This window comes from Cyprinodon variegatus, unplaced genomic scaffold (genome assembly GCF_000732505.1).
Source record: "Cyprinodon variegatus isolate N-32 unplaced genomic scaffold, C_variegatus-1.0 Scaffold175, whole genome shotgun sequence".
NCBI classification, from domain to species: Eukaryota; Metazoa; Chordata; class Actinopteri; order Cyprinodontiformes; family Cyprinodontidae; genus Cyprinodon; species Cyprinodon variegatus.
The window spans coordinates 989,439-1,007,488 of NW_015150628.1; the positions used below are offsets into that span (position 1 = coordinate 989,439).

An 18,050-nucleotide genomic window follows, 5' to 3' on the forward strand; every position below is an offset into this window, starting at 1 on the left:
TGGTCCACTCTGACTCAATGTCCCCCACCTCCCCCGGGATGTGTTCGAAGTTCTGCCGGAGATTCCCAGCAGACCCTCACAACACGTTTGGGCCTGCCAGGTCTGACCGGCATCCTCCCCCACCACCGGAGCCAACTCACCACCAGGTAGTGGTCAGTGGAAAGCTCCGCACCTCTCTTCACCCAAGTGTCCAAGACATACGGCCGCAAGTCAGATGAAACGATGACAAAGTCGATCATCGAACTGCGACCTAGGGTGTCCTGGTGCCAAGTGCACATATGAACACCTTTATGCTTGAACATGTTGTTCGTTAGGGACAATCCATGACGAGCACAGAAGTCCAACAACAGAACACCACTCAAGTTCAGATCAGGGCTAACCTGACTCCGCCAGATGGATTTGCTCAGCATATCCATCTGGAAACCTTCTGTTGAAGTAATTTTGGGAAGGGCCGAAAATACTGGTTAGCTGATTGGCCTATGTTGGTGATAGACGGGCCAAATAAACCAATCAGATCAACGAAGCATATGACGTACTAATAGAGCTACGACGAAAACACAACCACAAGCCAGGCTACTCTTGCCGAAACCAGTCGGGGGAAGAGCAAAAACATCTTTTCCTCTGAGAAAAGCCTCCAGAGCAGTGTTTTGCTCTTCTTTCAGTGAAGAAATATTCTGTAATTCCGATAAAACTTGCTCGATAGCCATGCTAACGCTAGTTTCATCGGCTGAAGCCGCCATGTTCCTTAGACTGAACTGTCACGCTTCTCGTTGCGTCACACCTCAACCCGCCTAAAAGCCAACGCTGATTGGACGTTTGTTTTGTGAACGGAAAGGAAAGTCTCCAGACTGATTTGCGAGTGAAACCTTGAAATCTCGCGAGATCGGGATGGTCTCACAAGGCTAGATCAGGGCGGCCATTCCTCCCAAACACGCCCCTCCAGGTCTCACTGTCATTGCCCACGTGAGCTTTGAAGTCTCCCAGCAGAACAAGGGAGTCCCCAGGAGGGGCACCCTCCAGTACCCCCTCTAAGGACTCCAAGAAGGGTGGGTAATCTGAACTGTTGTTTGGCCCATAAGCACAGACAACAGTCAGAACCCGTCCCCCCACCCGTAGGCGGAGGGAGGCTACCCTCTCGTTCACCAGGGTAAACCCCAACGTACAGGTGCCAAGATGGGGGGCAACAAGTATGCCCACTCCTGGCCGGCGCCTCACACCGTGGGCAACTCCAGAGTGGAAGTATGTCCAGCCCCTCTCAAGGAGACTGGTTCCAGAACCAGAACCATGCGTTGAGGTGAGACCGGCTATTTCTAGCCGGAACCTCTCAGCCTCACACACTAGCTCTGGCTCTTTCCCCACCAGCGAGGTGACATTCCACGTCCCAAGAGCCAGCTTCTGCAGCCGAGGATCGGACCGCCAGGGTCCCTTCCCCTGGCCGCCACCCAACACACATTGCACCCGACCCCTATGGCCACTCTCACGGGTGGTGGGCCCATGTAAGGGGGGACCCATGTTTCCTCTTCGGGCTGAGCCCGGCCGGGCCCCATGGGTAAAAGCCCGGCCACCAGGCACTCGCCATCGTGCCCCGCCTCCAGGCCTGGCTCCAGAGTGGGGCCCCGGTGACCCACGTCCGGGCGAGGGAATGCCGAATCCAAATATTGTGTTCATCATAGGGGTCTTCGGGCTGCGCTTTGTCTGGTTCCTCACCTAGGACCTGTCTGCTTTGGGTGACCCTACCAGGGGCATAAAGCCCCAGACAGCATAGCTCCCAGGATCATTGGGACACTCAAACCTCTCCACCACGATAAGGTGGCAGTCCAAGGCCTTAAAGGGCATGTATCTATATTTCACCCTTGTCTAGAGTGAGGAGGCAACTGCTCTCTGTCATCCCTACTTTAACTCCCTGCATAACATTCCAGATTTCTCTAAGATTACTCCTATTTGGCCGAGGAAAGGCACACTATTATTTCATCTCACAACACATTCTTATATCTCCACTGCTACTGGTCTTTCTCCTTTTGAGATATTCTTAGGTTAGCAACCATCCCTCTTTCTGTCCAAAAAGAAGGATATCTCGCTGACCTCCATTCATAACTATGTCTGCCTGTCAGAAGGTCTGGCACAAGACATTGCTACTCTGAACTGAACTTCCTTCCAAAATAAGAATATTGCAGAGCATAAATGCACTCCAGCGGCAAATAACTCTCCCTGTCAAAAGATAAGGCTCTCATCCCACAATAAAGACAAAATTAAACAAAAACATTAAATAAAATAAGTTAAATACAAACAGAACAAACAAACTGGCAGGAAATATCTAGAGAGAATAGGAAGGCCAACAGTGGTAAACAAGAGCTGCACACTGCCATAGATGATAGGCTAAATATGCTAGAGCAGAGGTCACAGATTAGTGGACTGCAGTCCGGATCTGGACAAAACTGCTGGCTAATCTGGACCCAACCTGATTTAAAACATTTATTAATTACCACATGTTGTCAAACGGCAGTGTCTAATTTCACTTGCGCTGCTTCTTCTGTTTGTACAGTAAAGTCCTCCTGAGCACCCGGGAGGCTACACATGATACAAATCAGCCAATGAGCTGTCATTCAGGGCTGCTACTGCTAGCTACTTTTGGACACAGCAAGCAAACCTGTTGCAAGCCGAGTGGTGGGATAGAAGCAGAAGACAATGTGAAAAATTGAAAGAATGTGTGGACTGCTGGAAGAACTATGGTGACTCGTGACAGAAAAGTGAAATGGCATGCTCAATGATGACCCTGCTGAGTTTGAGTATTTTTCGCTCAACCAACTGCTGTCAAGCATCATTCTCCACCCTGAACATAATCAAAAATAAATATCCATCCAGGCTCAAAATGAGCATGTTGATATGTTCTTGAGAATGACTTTTTCCCCATTCAAACCCACGTTTAAAGCCTTGTAGGTCAGCCTAAAGCCCACTTCTCTCATTAAGCCATAAAAAAAATTTCAATTCAGGTGTATTATAAAATATGTGACTCAGTAAATTGTCTATATAGCAAACTATACGATTGTTGTTCTGTACTCTCTACAATGTATGACATGGATGCATAAACACCTCATTTTATTTCAGTGTTCATTCTGTTTAAAGTAACAGATTATAATTAAAAATGTCTCCCGACCTTTACTGGTTGTTGATTTTCTTTAATCGGACCCTGCTGATTTTTATTTGGTTATCCCTGAGTTAGACAAAGTAATCCATGAGATACAGGGACCATGGCCTTACATGGAGAAAACAGGCAGAGGGGGGCTAACAGATCCAAAGGGAAGAGCGAGAACCATGGTTTCAAGATAAGTTCAAGTCATGCCCAGAAACAAAGGCTGATGAGAACACAGTAAGGGGAGGGGAGGCACAGAAATATAGGAAGGCAGTGGGTGCACACAAGCACTGGGTGTTAACTAATCAATATAGTAGATACTGGCTGTAAGACAGGTTTTATTAGACAAGATAAGAGCTGGGATGAATGAGAACAATTAGGAGAAAGACTGGTGTATCTACTCTCTTTAATTATCAGAATGACCATAAACAGAGAGTGGCAAGCATCCAGCCAGCCCAACCACAACAGAACAGAGGCAGGGTGTATGACATTAATATGTGGAGATTTGGCATAGCATAGAGAAGATAACAACAACAGAGATGTTCCAAATCATGAATACAATAGTTACAAAACACATACCTCTAAGCACTGACACAGTCTGACAAAAGGATTGCATTTATTCTTATAGAACAAAAACTGAAATTCAAAATACACAAAGAGCTTGCTGTTAAGAACTATCCACTCGGTCTGTGTTCTTATTTTATTTCCAAATCTTTATGTAAGTAATGAAGAACAGAACAGAAGAACTGTCCTAATTAGATAAACTGCTTGAGAAATCATGAGCCCTAAAACATAAGAGGCAGGTATTATTAAGATTTAACATATTTGTAACCCATACATGAATCAAACATATAACTCTATCATTACAAAAGAGTTTCCGATTTGAAAAATCAATCTGCACATGGTAAATGCCTACATTTGCATATCCTCCACCCATGGACGAAATTTTGATTTTAGAAGTGAGGGGGTTAACACAAGTATCTTATATATAACTACTATATATAAGTTAAGCCTGTTTTCTAGTAGTTCTTCTGTGTTTGTTTCCTCCACCTTTTCTGTATGTTTCTTCCCCTTTCTCTTGCATCTCTGCTGTCCTTCTGACAAAATATATGGATGCATGACATGAACAACTGGATAATTTGGGGTGCAACAATCCATGTACATTACAGACATAGTTTTTACTATTATATTGAGCTTGGATATATAAAATCACATTCATAGATTTTTTTTTCAATGATGATAATAATATATAACAATAAAAAATGGATTTTATCAGCACTTAAAAAAAAATTATTTACTAAAGTCAACTTATTGAAAGCATTATAACTCAGTGGAGTATCTTCAAATGGATATGCTGCTATATGGAGCCCATGAAGGTGTTTTAGGAGGTGTGTTACACAGTTCTTTGAATGTAACTTACACTTTGACTTTTAAATAAGTCTCTCTTTCTTTTTTAGACACCCTAGCTGCGGGTCTAATGACCAAACACACAAACACACTCACGCACATGACACCAATTAAAAGATAATGTAAATTAATACACCTGATATTACAACCAAGGGTGTAACTTTGTGATGAAAAATGGTGGGGACACCTGGGTGGTGGCTGATGGACCTACAGTTACTCAACCCGAACGCTTTCATTAGATGTTTGTATTTTCCAAATATTTGCTCAAAAATATATTTATTGAATGTTTTCCTATTGTTGAGAACACAAGATAACTATAATACACTGATATTTATATTTATAGATAGTTAGAGGGATGTCTTTTACTGCATTACATATATAGGGCCCAAAAACATTAATGTATGAAGAAATAATGAAAAACAGATTCCGATGCCAAAATCGATATATCATGCATCCCTAGAAGTAAAATTTAAATTCTATCCATCCAGAAAAATATGGATATGCTGCATTTTAAATATTGCATTGCATATTTTTTTCTGATAAACTTGGAGATATATTTCATTACGTGTTGCATATCCCAGTAAATCTGTTTCACCTTTAAATCTGCAGCTCTCCCTTCTTCTCTCTGTGCTCTGTTTAAAAAAGTTTTATGAACCTGTTTACTAATATAATGATGCCAGAAACAACATTTCAAGTTATGTAGAAGCTCTACAGTCTGATTCTTTCTGCACAATAAGAAAACATATTAATTTTAACCTGTAACTGGGAGTCATGGTCCTCTGAGAAACCAAGCTTTTTTGAACTAGTAAAGAAGAACAAACTATGTTTTCTCAAGCTTTTTATTTGCCTTTTAATACTAACTCGTATAAACTTACTATTTGTTGCCATTTTTAGCTGAAAAAGCTATTTTAAGTGGTATGATCCAAATTTTGTTTAACCAACCCATCTCCTTTCTTCGACTTAAACATCAAAGTAGTTGTCGGTTAATATTCACTGAGTGCTGCTGTGTGTCTCTCCTCCAACCACATAGCTACTTTGCAAATCAGATGTCTCAAAAAGACAGGTCCGATGATGTTACACCGAGAGGCGGGACATGGTAGCAGTGGGAGAGAAGAAAAATAAAAACACAGACTCAAAATGCTCTGAACACAGATAGCTGCTGCACCCAACATCTGTTACTTTTGGCTTAGGTAAATGAGCGGAAATGGGGGGGGAAATGCTCTCAAAAAGTTGCGCCTATGATTACAACCCTTTTAGATTACGTGAGAATAAAAAATGCCTAATTTACAGTAACAGACTCCCTCACCAACTGTTGTCTTTTGCAGGCCTATGGTAACTCCTTGACCATTTATGTTAACAGAATGTACCAGAAAGCATTATGGTAGCTTTTAGGACTTCAGCAGCACTGTGACCATCAAATCACAGAGCAATTCAATGACACATTAAATATTTGTAAATTGAGCTTCTCAGGAGTGACAGCGGTGACAGACCGCTCCAATCAGGAGCTTGTGGTCAGTCTAAACTCAGGGAGGCGGGCTTCAGCTTGAGTTATGTTTTTCCACTTGGTCCTATTGCCTGTGTATTGTAGCATCACATTGTTTTTGGACAGTAAAAAGCACAGGGAACCAAAACGGACTTTTATAAAAGAGCCCCCCCCCCCCGTCACTACTTGGTTTGGTGTTTGTTGATTTGGTGTGCATATTGATGAAGGCAAACACATAAATGCTCTCAATTGAATTGCAACCCAACCCTTATTTTAACTTTTCTACAACTGTCTTCCTGATTTTCTGGCCTGGTTCCTTTGTTGTTATACTGAAATTAAATAATCAAACAAGTGGACTTTTAGAAATAGTTGGCTTCAAATGACAATGGTTGATTTAATTTGTCACAGTGGAAGATGGGATTGGAGTGAGATTGAATGGAAATGCAAAAAAAAACACTTTTTATAGTTGTTTTTCTTAAACATTCTCTTACAAAGAGCTTAACACCTAAAAGCACATAAAATCCTGACAGCAGTTTTCGATTGTAAAGAGAAAAAATACAGAGCCAACGGTTGCAAATACTTTTGTGAAATCCTTAAAATCCGCTCCACAAATCACATTTTTAACTCAAAGAGATAATTTTTTTCCTAGACCTTAAAATAAGAACATGTTGATACTAAAATGGGAAATCTCTTTTATCCCTATATATAGTCCTGTGTACGCTGGAAGCTTCCAGAATTGCCCTTTCCTTCTGTTCATCCTGCTGTCCAGAGGGATTAGGATTGTAGCTGCTACAGTACTGACACAAGGAGAAAATTGAGCAGAGGATAGTCAAACCCCAAGGGGAAGAACTTCAAGTACACTAAGAGCTTAGAGTTCTATAGTAAGACACATTTAAGGAGAAATTATAAAATCTACAAGGCAGAAGACAGATCATGTTGTTTTATAAAGAAAAATATAAATGCATGAATTGTAAATTCTAATTGTTAAACTACGTAAAAAATATCTCTAAAGGAAATCTGTTTAAATTTGTTATAATATGCTATGATTTATTAACATTATGACTAATTGCATATGTCTCGCATTCCGAAAAGCTTTGAGTAATTTCCGAGAGGTGGGATAGGATCATTGTTCCAGCTATAATCAAAACATGTTTTTTAAAACCATTCCAACAATTTTGGTGCATAAACATCTGACATTCAACAGCACCGCAAACCTAGAAATGCTGCAGTGTAGCACAGAGAGGTTTGTGTTTAGTTCACCCATTCTGCAATTCCTGCCCTTATTAAGGTGTTCAGTGACATCCCTATTAATTCAGACTCTGGAACAACAACAGTGCTGGATTTATTGGACCTCATTGCAGCATTTGACACTGTTGATCAATAGGTTATTAGACCCTCTGGAAAACTGGGTCGGCCATTCTGTTACAGTTCTTGACTAGTTTGAATCCTACTATAAGGACAGGGACTTTTATAAGTCTTTAAAACGGAGACCAGAAAAATCACATGTAGGGTTCCTCAAGGCTCCATTCTGGGGCCCCTTGTGTTCAATACATGCTCCCCTTAGCTTAGATAATAGAAAAAAACAAGATCAGTTACCATAACTATGCATACGACACACAGCTTTACATCACATTGCCACTAGGTGACTATGGAGCCAACAGAGTGTTGGCTAGATGCTTATAACAGATTAATATGTGCCATAATTTTCTCCAACTGAATAAAAACCATCCATCTACCGTATTTTCACGACCATAAGGCGCACCGTACTAAAAGGCGCGTTTTTTATATACAGGTACATGTCCTGTATTTAAAAATAGAGCGGGAGCAAAACTGAGTATGATTGTGCTTTATTCATGTATTTATTACAAAGTATTAATCAAACCTGGGAGCTGGCCGTGAGACATTCCTATTGTCGGTGCACCGCTGTGGGGGTCTGAGCGCCTCCGACAGAAATAGTAGGCAGGATGATAATCTGGATGAACTGACTGCAATTATTAAGTTTTCAGGTGGATTTTCTTACTTAAAAACATATTAAAACTACTTTATTCCCACTGATAACAGCAAATATAGCTGCAAGGTGTATTTATTACAAAGTATTATTCAAACCTGGGAGCTGACCGTGAGACAGACACATCGCTGATGACACAGGGCTGTGATCACTCCTCTGAAACAGTTTATTGACGCATAAATTGACGTAAAATCCTGAAACCTGCCGACAGAATATGTTCACATTTATTATCCTATTATCCTTTTATAATCCTTTAGATTATTAATGAATGTTAAGCACTTTTATTCGTCACTGTACTGACTTTTTTTTTTCATATTATATATAAATGCACCATGTCTTAAAGGTCTTGTGTTCAAGATGCTAAATACCATGTAGGGGACACGGTATTCATAAGAAAGAAGATCTTGACAGATAAGAAAGGAACTGAAATAAAATGTAAAATTACAACATGCTGGCAGCAGCATCATGCTGTGGTGATACTTCTCCTTAAGCTGTTATATGCAGAGTGTTATGTTGAAGCAGGACCTAAAGCATACAAACAAAGCTACAAAATGACTTGATCAAATCAAAGTTCAGTCTGTGGCAGGGCTGGAAAAGATTTCCATGGATGTTCTCCATTCGATGTAACTGTGCTTAAAGTATTTAGTGAAAAAGAGGCAAAAATGGAGGGTAGAAAGATATCTTCAAAAAGAAATTTAAACTGTAAATATGACACATGTATTTGTGTAATGTTTTCCTTTTTCTAACTTAGTTTCTGCCTCTAAAATGGCCTCAAGTCTATGCTGGTCCTTCCTGCCTCTGATCATAACAAAAATAAATATGATTCATTATTATATAATCATAGCAATAAAAATTTGCAACACTATCAGTATGTTGTTGAACATAAACTGCAGTAACTGTTACCGGTAAGAGGAACCCCGCTTGGTGCTGCATAGTGACATTTGAGCGATGAGTGCACGTTCTTGAAATAGATTCAGTATCAGCACATTGCATAACTTTCCTGTCATCTCTAAGCACAAGTCATGTCTCATCCAAACAACTGTCATATAAGAGGAAAGGTTTTCCTTCATAGCACACATGTGTAATGATTGTAACCATGATTTTTCATGTGTGTACTTGGAAGTGCTTGAAATGGAGGTAGTGTGGTGGTGCTTGTGTTATTGTGCTCATATTTGCCTGCAGGAGCCAGCTCAATCCCTGTCGCTGCCGAGGCGGTTACACAGAGCTTTCCCGGCAGACCTTAATCTCAGAAATCAGAGGATGAATTTTTATTTTTATTTTTTTTACAACACTGTTTAACAGACTCTAAGAGGATGTCTTCAGAGCACCAATAAAACATAGCAAAAGCTACATTTAAAAATGACTTGTCTGATGTTATAACAGTTTGAGTTTCATTAAATTCCTTGCACAGCCTGTTAGAGAAGGTATTTTGAAAATGTTTGAATGCATTAAATGCAAGACAAAAATATATTTTCTAACTTGTTTTGCTGAAGGAACATAACGTGACCTTTTAAGTGTAGCAATAAACAAGTAGCTTGTAGTTATCTGAATTGCTGACGCATCAAGGTGAAGTAAGGATTGACTGTTTTCACATTTTTGATACCAGGGCAAAATAAATTCTAATACCTCTGCATTGCTCATAGAGTCATACTTTAGACTGGTTGATGCCACTTCAATGGCTTCCAGGCATTGATTGGTCCCATGAGAATTAGCCCACAGTGAGTCTTTATGTCGCATGAATGAAATAAACTTGTTTCAGACAAAAAACTGTGTCTAATTAAAGGGTCTGCATGATAAGCTTTCCCAGATTGAATACAAATTATTGCTTGGAAAGTGAGGACAATATCAGATTTCAATCATGTTATATGCAAAAAACCCTTTTATAGTAGCATTCTGTATTTTCTCATAAGAATAGTTAAAAACTTTAACAAACCTTAATACAAAACAAAAATGCCTGAATAAAGGGGAATTTAAAAGATATCTCAACTATCGAGACAAAAAACTATATCTAGACCAACCTGTACCTTTTAAAAACAATGGAACTTTCTTTCTAAATCTCTGGTTGTGGTCTTTGGCAGCAAAAACTGCTATCAAATGTTTGGCACTATCCATTTAACAATTAATTGTCTATATCACCTTGTTCTTTAGGGTTTGTAAAGGGACTGGTGCATTAATCCAGCAGTTATCGGCGGGGAACTGCTTACACCGTAAAAGAGGTTGCCATCCCATTTTAGGGCTGGTTTGCAATGATACGTCTTTTTTACGTCAATGCTTTCACACCAAACTTCTGGATCGCTTTTGACCATGCCAGATTCTGATTTCTGGAGTGGATTGAGTTGGTTTTAACCAGTTCAGTACTGTGGATCATGGAACTGTTGAAGATTAATTTCTTTTCTCATCTGTTCACTATTCTGTGTGGGTCAGCCAAAATGGACATTCTTATGCAGACATATGGTGGTCAAAGAGACTCCAGCATGACCTTATATGGTCATGCTGTAGGCTGTGAGAAGGCCTAGATGCTGACTGTGGGCTTTTGGATGAGACACTTACTGGATGACTTTTAGATAAAATGGAAAAGATGGCAGAAGCTCTCTGCATTTCAGTGGGTTCTCCCCTGAAAGGCCGCAACTGATAAACCTGACTGGAATACATTCTGTTAATGCTGAAACATGTTTCCTCTTTTGTGCCCGCTATCTGAGAAACAATTCTTCCATGGATCTGAACCGAGTAACAAAAGGTACATGCAACAGAACCGTGCCCTGTTACTTTACAGCTGCAGGTCTAAGCAGTTGAAGCAAAATCCTGGAGAAGTTTGCTTAAAGTATGAATGTCTGCTGGGCCATCATACCCAAAACAGGAACAGTGGGTTAGATATAAGAGCCGGGAACTTCATTGTTCTATTCCTTCACTGACATCAATCATGAAAGTGGAATTGTTTTAAATAGGCCACAGGAAAGCTTTTCAAGGATGAATGCCTGCTTAAAGTTGCGGTACACAATTAGAATTAAATTCCAGACTAGGCCACTTTCAACATGTTGAAATTTTCAGGAATACTTTGGATCCTGCTCATAACCCAATAAAATTTGAGTTTAAGCAAATTGAGCAGTGGTCACAGTATTTACTTCCATGGGGTATCAGTGCTGCTCAGAACACGGTCAAACTGTGTTCATGGGGCAGAATTTGTGGTTTCCTTTTGAAAAATGTCCTCCATCAATGTGGGTTGTTGAAATTCTAAACTTTAGAATTGCCTTTTTAGCCCTTTACCAACTCCCAAATGGTTAAAGGACTAAACAGCCTTTACTCAGTTGGATAATTTTTCTTCTCTTATTTTTTTTTTTGTATTATTTCTTTACAACATTGCTTGATATGTTGCTTTTCAAGGCCTTTTTGTTGACTTCAGGGTATCGAATAGCTTGCTAAACGGAGCTCGATTCTTCAAAAAATGTTGTTGGTTACGTTGGATTGATGATTTTAAAATGGGTTTGAAAAGGTTTTTCTTCTTTTTTTTTTGCTCTGGTTATTTTTTTTTTTATCATATCAATATCAGTTTGATGGTCTGAAACTTTTACGCGTGACAAAAAAGAAGTTAAAAAACTTGTTGGAGGAAGATGCTCTTTCACAGTTCTGTAGATTTCTTATAAAATAAAAGGGAAGTGAGATGACAGCATTTATAAAGCGTGTTTAAAGTTTAACCAGTTTGATCCCTTTTTAAGGCCTAAAGCAAGAGTCTGAATGTCAAAGAAAACTAACTGCAATCAGTGAAGCAATAAATAACTGTAACTTAATAGATTTGTCATTTCAGCTTTCTGGCTATACAGATAATTATATCTATATAAATATATGCATGTAAATATAGTGTCTTGTATGTATAGTAAGGTTCATGCTTAGAAAAGAAAGCGATCAGATTAACAGCTCCTGCCGCTGTTCAGTTACAGTTATGTGCTGATACCTGAACCACAGATGGTGAGGGTTTGTGGTGAAGACTTCAGTAGTAAAAAGGTTTCTAAGCACATCATGTTGTTACACCTCTGTGTAGAGTTTTTGAGATCAAACAGTTGATCTGCTGAGAGGCATTTCCTGCTCCTTTAAAATTTCACTTTATCTTGGAGGCTAGATCTGCTGACCTCGGAAAAAGTGTGATGCTTGATCAGAATCAAACAAGTTTATGAGTCTTTCACAGACTAAATTCAAAGTCCTTAAAGAAAATGCCTTTATTCAGTATTTCCACACACCTTCAGTGAACATCAAGTGTTGCCATTTATTGCATCGATGTGTTTTAGTGTATAAAGATCGAAACAGGAAACAGCTCAAATGTAAGCTTCTGTGTTCAACTTCCCTTTGTATCGTGTGACACAATCATTTCGGCTTTTGTCAAAGAGGACCACAACTGCAACAACTGCAGAGTAGATAAAGTCCTCTTTACAGAGCAACCTAGATTTTATTCCTTTCAAACACTATTGACATTTGAATATTTCTCTTTAATTTTACCTTTAGAAGTAATGATGCCAATTTTAAGTTTTTTGAATTTATAAAACCAGGTCAGGACTGATAAATTACTATTTTAATGATATATTTAAATATACTGGTACTGATGTTTATATGTTTCTTTTGTCGTTTAGTTCTTCAGCTGAAGCTGCAACAAAGAAGAACCAAAGAAGCATTAATGAGCTGTGGGATCATGCCTCGTAAGTAAATCTTGGAACCATTCTATTCTTTTTATATAAATAATGTTGGGACAAGTTCTAGACACAAATGTGATGCTCTTTATGCAGATGACACCATCTTTACAAGCAATACATGACTCTCTTAAGCCTGCAATTAAATCTTTTTCAAACTACTCAAATTTATGTGAAAAAGACTTTGTATATATAGCTTTCACACAACCTACTCCATAACTTCCAAAACTTGCAGTTAGGATGCTGTTCTTTGTCTTTGTCCTCCTCATCTTTGATTATGTTCTTTTCAGTTTTAGACTATTGTAATAAAAACTACTCTATGTTGTGTTACACTTGCAAAAGTATAGGCCTACCAAATGCTCTAAACCATATGGAAATATCTATTATGAGATTTTTATCTTTAAAAAAAAAAAACTCACAATTTAGTTTCTGTTGCTGATTCACTGATAGGCAAGTTATTACTCATAAACTGTCAGCTCAAATATAGTTCCAACATAACTTTAAAGATCTTCCTATCTTATGCACAAAAGAATATAAATGCTTTCCAAAAATTTGACTCACGTGAGATAATTTAACTTGGATTAAATCGTTTTTTTATCCCTTAAGGTCCTAAAATATTTGCAAGGATTTGCAAATTCTATACTCCCCAGAGTTTCAACAGGCACGTTTTAGCTTTCATAATCAAGTCTACCTTTTCTTATACTTCTGATGAAAAAAGCTTTTGTTTCCCACACTGCTACGTGTCATGATTGGTTTTACAACTCTGACCCACATGCAGAGAAACCACTCAGTGAGCACGTAAAAAGTTTTAACAGGTTTATTGCAGGAGTAATGGGTATGGATCTGGAGTGAGCTGGTGACCCGGAACTGGAAGTAAGAAGGGAAGTTCAATGGTGAGTTCAGGTTCTGCGGGAATCTTGGTAACTCAAATATTTTGCGTGGTTTGGAACTCACGTTTGAGGGGACCCTTGGTATTCCTTGAATCCAGACTGTGTGGTGAATCCAGGGTTATTGTAGCACACGTTGGAGGGCGGACAGGTTAGACTAGCGTAGGACCCGGAGGAGCAATGGAGCGGACTGTCACTCGGATTTCCGCTGGGTACTTGAACGGAACATGTGGAGGTTTTCCCCTGCTCAGTGTGACTCAGTCTTTCCTTCCAGGGGAGAGAAGGTCCAGGTATCCAGTTACACGGGAAAGCTTCCTGCCGAGGAGCAAAGACAAAAAAACAAGTTAGACTCAGCTAAACTCAGCTTGGCTAGAGAACCTAAAACTGACAAACACTCTGGTGTCGAGGTAGTGACAGTCCCCTGCTCAAATAATCCTCCAGATAATGGTCCAACGAGCCGCAGGTGTGCAGTGAGGGACAGCGAAGACAGGGCACCTCCTGGTGGTGAAAAACGGAAACACAAAAACAGGCCACACAAACTGGATTCCTAACACTATGGTATCATCGGGCTTGTTTGCCTTCTAGGCTTACAAAAACAATGTATAATGTATACAGTTGCTGAGACGTTAAGGGTTCTTGCGATCTACTGCTCTGAGCAGTGTGTGTATATGGGTGTATATGCTATCGCAAGGGTAGGCTAGTCAGCTCTGTGTCACTTTTGAAACAGTTTGGTAGGAATATTAATTCCTGGTGAGAAGCACTTCACTGCCGAGCAGCATAGTAAACCACTGCATACTTTGTTCCATGCATACTATCATGGAGATGTTTGTGGAAGCTTGTGCGCAAGAGCATATGGTAGCTTTAAGTTGTTGATCTTAAAAATCCTTTAAAGAAAGGGCAAAAATAGTCCCACTTTTATATTAAGGATTCTCTGTATGGTTTCATCAGCAATAAGGTTTTAGGCTTGAACCCAAGTTGGAGTCTTTCTGCGTGGAGTTGAGCTCTCACTGTGTGGCTTGGGTTCTCTCCTTGTATTCTGGCTTCCTCCTACAGTCCAAAATCATGACTGTTAGGTTGATATTTTAAGGGTATAACTGAGTGATTTCTCTATGGTCCTCCTGTGCCCCCTTCCATTTTTCGCAGTGGGCAACGGTCCATATGGCTGATATATAATACAATCACTGGTTCCTGCATTTAATAATGGTTTTAGTAACTGTGTTTGTTCTTCATTGAAAAGTACGCTAACTAATACAAGTTTGCATATTGATCACGCTGTTTGGTTACTTGCAATCAAATGCAGCTTGTTGCACTGAAAAAAAATCTAAAACTAGATAAGTCATTTTTTCTTAAAATAAGTGCATTTCTTCTTGAATTGAGGAGATAAAAGAGACATCTGGCCAATTGAACAAGACAATTTAGATTTAAATTAAGAAAACACAATTGCATTGTCTTATTTCAAGTACATATCATCTAATTATCTTATTTTAAGAGTAAAAACACTTATTCCATTGGCAAATTATCTCATTTACCTATTCAAATTAAGGCTAAATACACCTAATTTAAGAAATGTTTACTTATTTCTTGCTAATTTTTCAAGTGTGCTACAATTTGATCTATCAAAGAGACAGTCTGCTGCAGAGAAAGTTTTTTTTTTGGGCAGGTAGAGACAAGAAGGGAGCTGAGTTACACGTATGTGATGCCGATTGGTTTAGGACAGTTGAGATAGAGGCATACCTAGTGCTGACTGGCTGAGTATCTGTAATGTTACTGTAATGTCAAGCATGCTTTGAACATATACTGAGGGGAGATGATTGTGCCTTGATGTTGATTCAATGAAAGCATTCTTTAATAAATATGCTATAATAAAGTGCTTAGGGAAGTTAAAGGGTAAATGTTCCTGTGATTTTTAGACTTTTATCTGTATTGGTTAGAAGCGGCTCTAATCTAGGGAAGCTCCTCACATCATCTCAACACTAACTGACAGCTGCTGCCTTGATCAACAGATGTCCTCAACTGTCTCGGTGTTATACTGATTTCCCTTGCATACTTTATGTTTATTGTTTCACACAGAAATACAGGGATTTTACAGTTCTAATGTGAATATTATCTGAATAGTTTAACCATTTTAATTCATGTAGAAAGTTTATTTTATTTCTGTTAATTTTTTTGAAACAAATGAATGGCACTTAACTTGCAAAATTATAAAGTTCTAAAACATCTTACAGTTATTCTATTACAAACAATATATACAAACAATATGCATAATTCTATTGACATTCACACAACCTTACACACCAGATTATTTTCAGATATGTAGCTTTTGACCTTGACTAATAGCAACACTTTATATTGCATATTCAAACCTTAAGTTGTATTTAAAGTTTTGGTAACAGGAAACTGATTTTCTTTGACATTTAGATCAAAGTTATTATTTTTTTTTACATTTAGATCACAATTACTACTTAGTTGCTTTGGCTAGTAACAAGTAACTTTGGATGTGTAGTAATAAAGTTACAAATTTTGTTGCTTTTTTGTAGAAGTAACTTGCAAATATAACTATACACTTTTTAAATAAACATTCCCTACATTGCTGCTAAGTGTTGACCCTCAATATTAAAGCAATACCTCTTTTACCCACATGGGGTCTGAATATTGTTAATAAAAAATATTTATCAAAAAGGCTGCCACAGCCAAAAAATGAGGAAAATCAATGTTAAACCTTTGCAGAAAGAGCTCATTAAGGCTTCCTACTTTGACTAATTCTTCTTTAATTTTTCCTCTTATAACCTGAACTTCTTCAGACATATGTAATCACAACAAACTGAATTGAACCAGCTCTAATCATGTAGTTTTGCTCACATACATCAGATAAACAAAGACAAATCAATAACAGCAATAAAAGAACGTATTCATCTAAGTGTCGGTTTTGATGTGATCCCCCTTCAGACCACCTCTGTTTACTGCGGCGTGTTCTCTTCTAGACTGAACATGAGAATGCACATAACTGAGATTCCCTTCATTGCCACCATGTTTGCAGTTGTCTGTGACTGTCATAGAGTTCCTACTAACCCATATGCAGAAGCAGACACAAGACCCGAATCTTGAAATATGAGAGAATTAATTAACACGAAGGACAATTATAAATAAAAGAGCCAGTAGGGTTTTTAAAGAAAATCCATAATGAACCTCTTACATTATTGGATTATATGAATCATATTTATACTGCTATTAAAAATACAGTTAACATATTTTTTTAAACATGAAAAGTCTGTTTCCTAAGTAGTTAACTGTGGAAAAAAGCCTCTTAGCTGAATGTTAGGTGTCAGGAGGTGCTCTGTCTTAAGGTCGAGGTTTGTTTTTCAGTCAGCAATGTGAGAATTACATTCAACTATGTCTGGTTTGAGTGGGATTGTGATTAAGATGATTCTACCGTCTGCTGATAGTTGGTAGTTTCAGTCATCAAAGCAAGGTGTGTAGAGGTCCTGCAGCAACTACAGATATGAATATTCAAAAACTGCTTTCATGCTGTTTTTCAAAAGATTTATCCATTCCCCATTAAACTGAAAAACGCTGCGTTTCCGTCTTTTTTTATCTCCATTTGTAGGAAACCACATCTTTCTTGCATTACAAAGCATTTTACAAACTCTATCATTACGCTGCTGTTCCCTGCAAGTGTTTTGCATAAATTTAAAACTTCTTTTAATGCATACAGCTGCTCATTTAGGCCCATTGCCATTATTCATTTTAGTGAATGGTGAGTTTCAGTCACTGCCTTTCAACACCTGTTTCTGATATCCTTTCATGACAGACTCATCTCTTCTTTATTATCTATTCCACCTAAATTACTCTGGCTCGTTTTGACTTGAATTAACAGCCTGTAAACTATTTATGTGGATTTTCTCTACATTCAACTCACTGCCATTCAGCAGCATAAATGCGTAGATTACTTCTTTGCTAGATGTTGCTAGCTCTTATCTTGGCTGGCAGGCAGCGGTAAAATGAAGGCTTAGATAAATTAGATTGCACAAAAATTAGATGTACATAATGCAATATGCCTCTCCTCACAATGACAAATGAAACAGTTAAGGTTTTCATCATCAGGGTATTGAGAAAGCACCAAATGTGGGGATTATAATGAGTTGTGACAGAGCCACAGTCTAACAGTGATCAGCTGCAGTGTAACCGCAGATAGTTTTATTTCTGTTCTCATCCATAATTCTGGGTTGCCCTCTTTCTGGAAACTGGCTATGACAAAACGACATAAGTTATTTGGCACGCTTATCCATCAACTTTTTATTCTTCTTATGTAAAGACTCTGTCTTTGTGTCAAGCATAGCTACATTGCTCCAAAAAAATAGTTTTTCCTTTAAAGGATAATTCCGGTTTTTAACACTTTTAGCCCATTTTCTGTAGTGTCCAGGATGAAATCGAATGATCGACACCAAAATTTTGACAATTG

The 18,050-nt window shown here is 38.6% G+C and overlaps 1 protein-coding gene across 6 annotated transcripts in view; it reads left to right on the forward strand.

Annotated features, from left to right (window-relative positions):
* The window catches only part of LOC107087194 (MKL/myocardin-like protein 1), a 56,963-nt gene that overhangs the window by 10,068 nt on the left and 28,845 nt on the right, over window positions 1-18,050 (forward strand). For 5 of the 6 annotated variants that reach the window (XM_015378620.1, XM_015378624.1, XM_015378622.1 and 2 more), the window contains one exon: window positions 12,648-12,713. In XM_015378620.1, the coding sequence (XP_015234106.1) occupies window positions 12,648-12,713 (66 nt within the window). Of the gene's footprint in view, window positions 1-12,352; window positions 12,567-12,647; window positions 12,714-18,050 lie in introns of those variants that run through there. The other variant, XM_015378626.1, reaches the window with a different exon arrangement.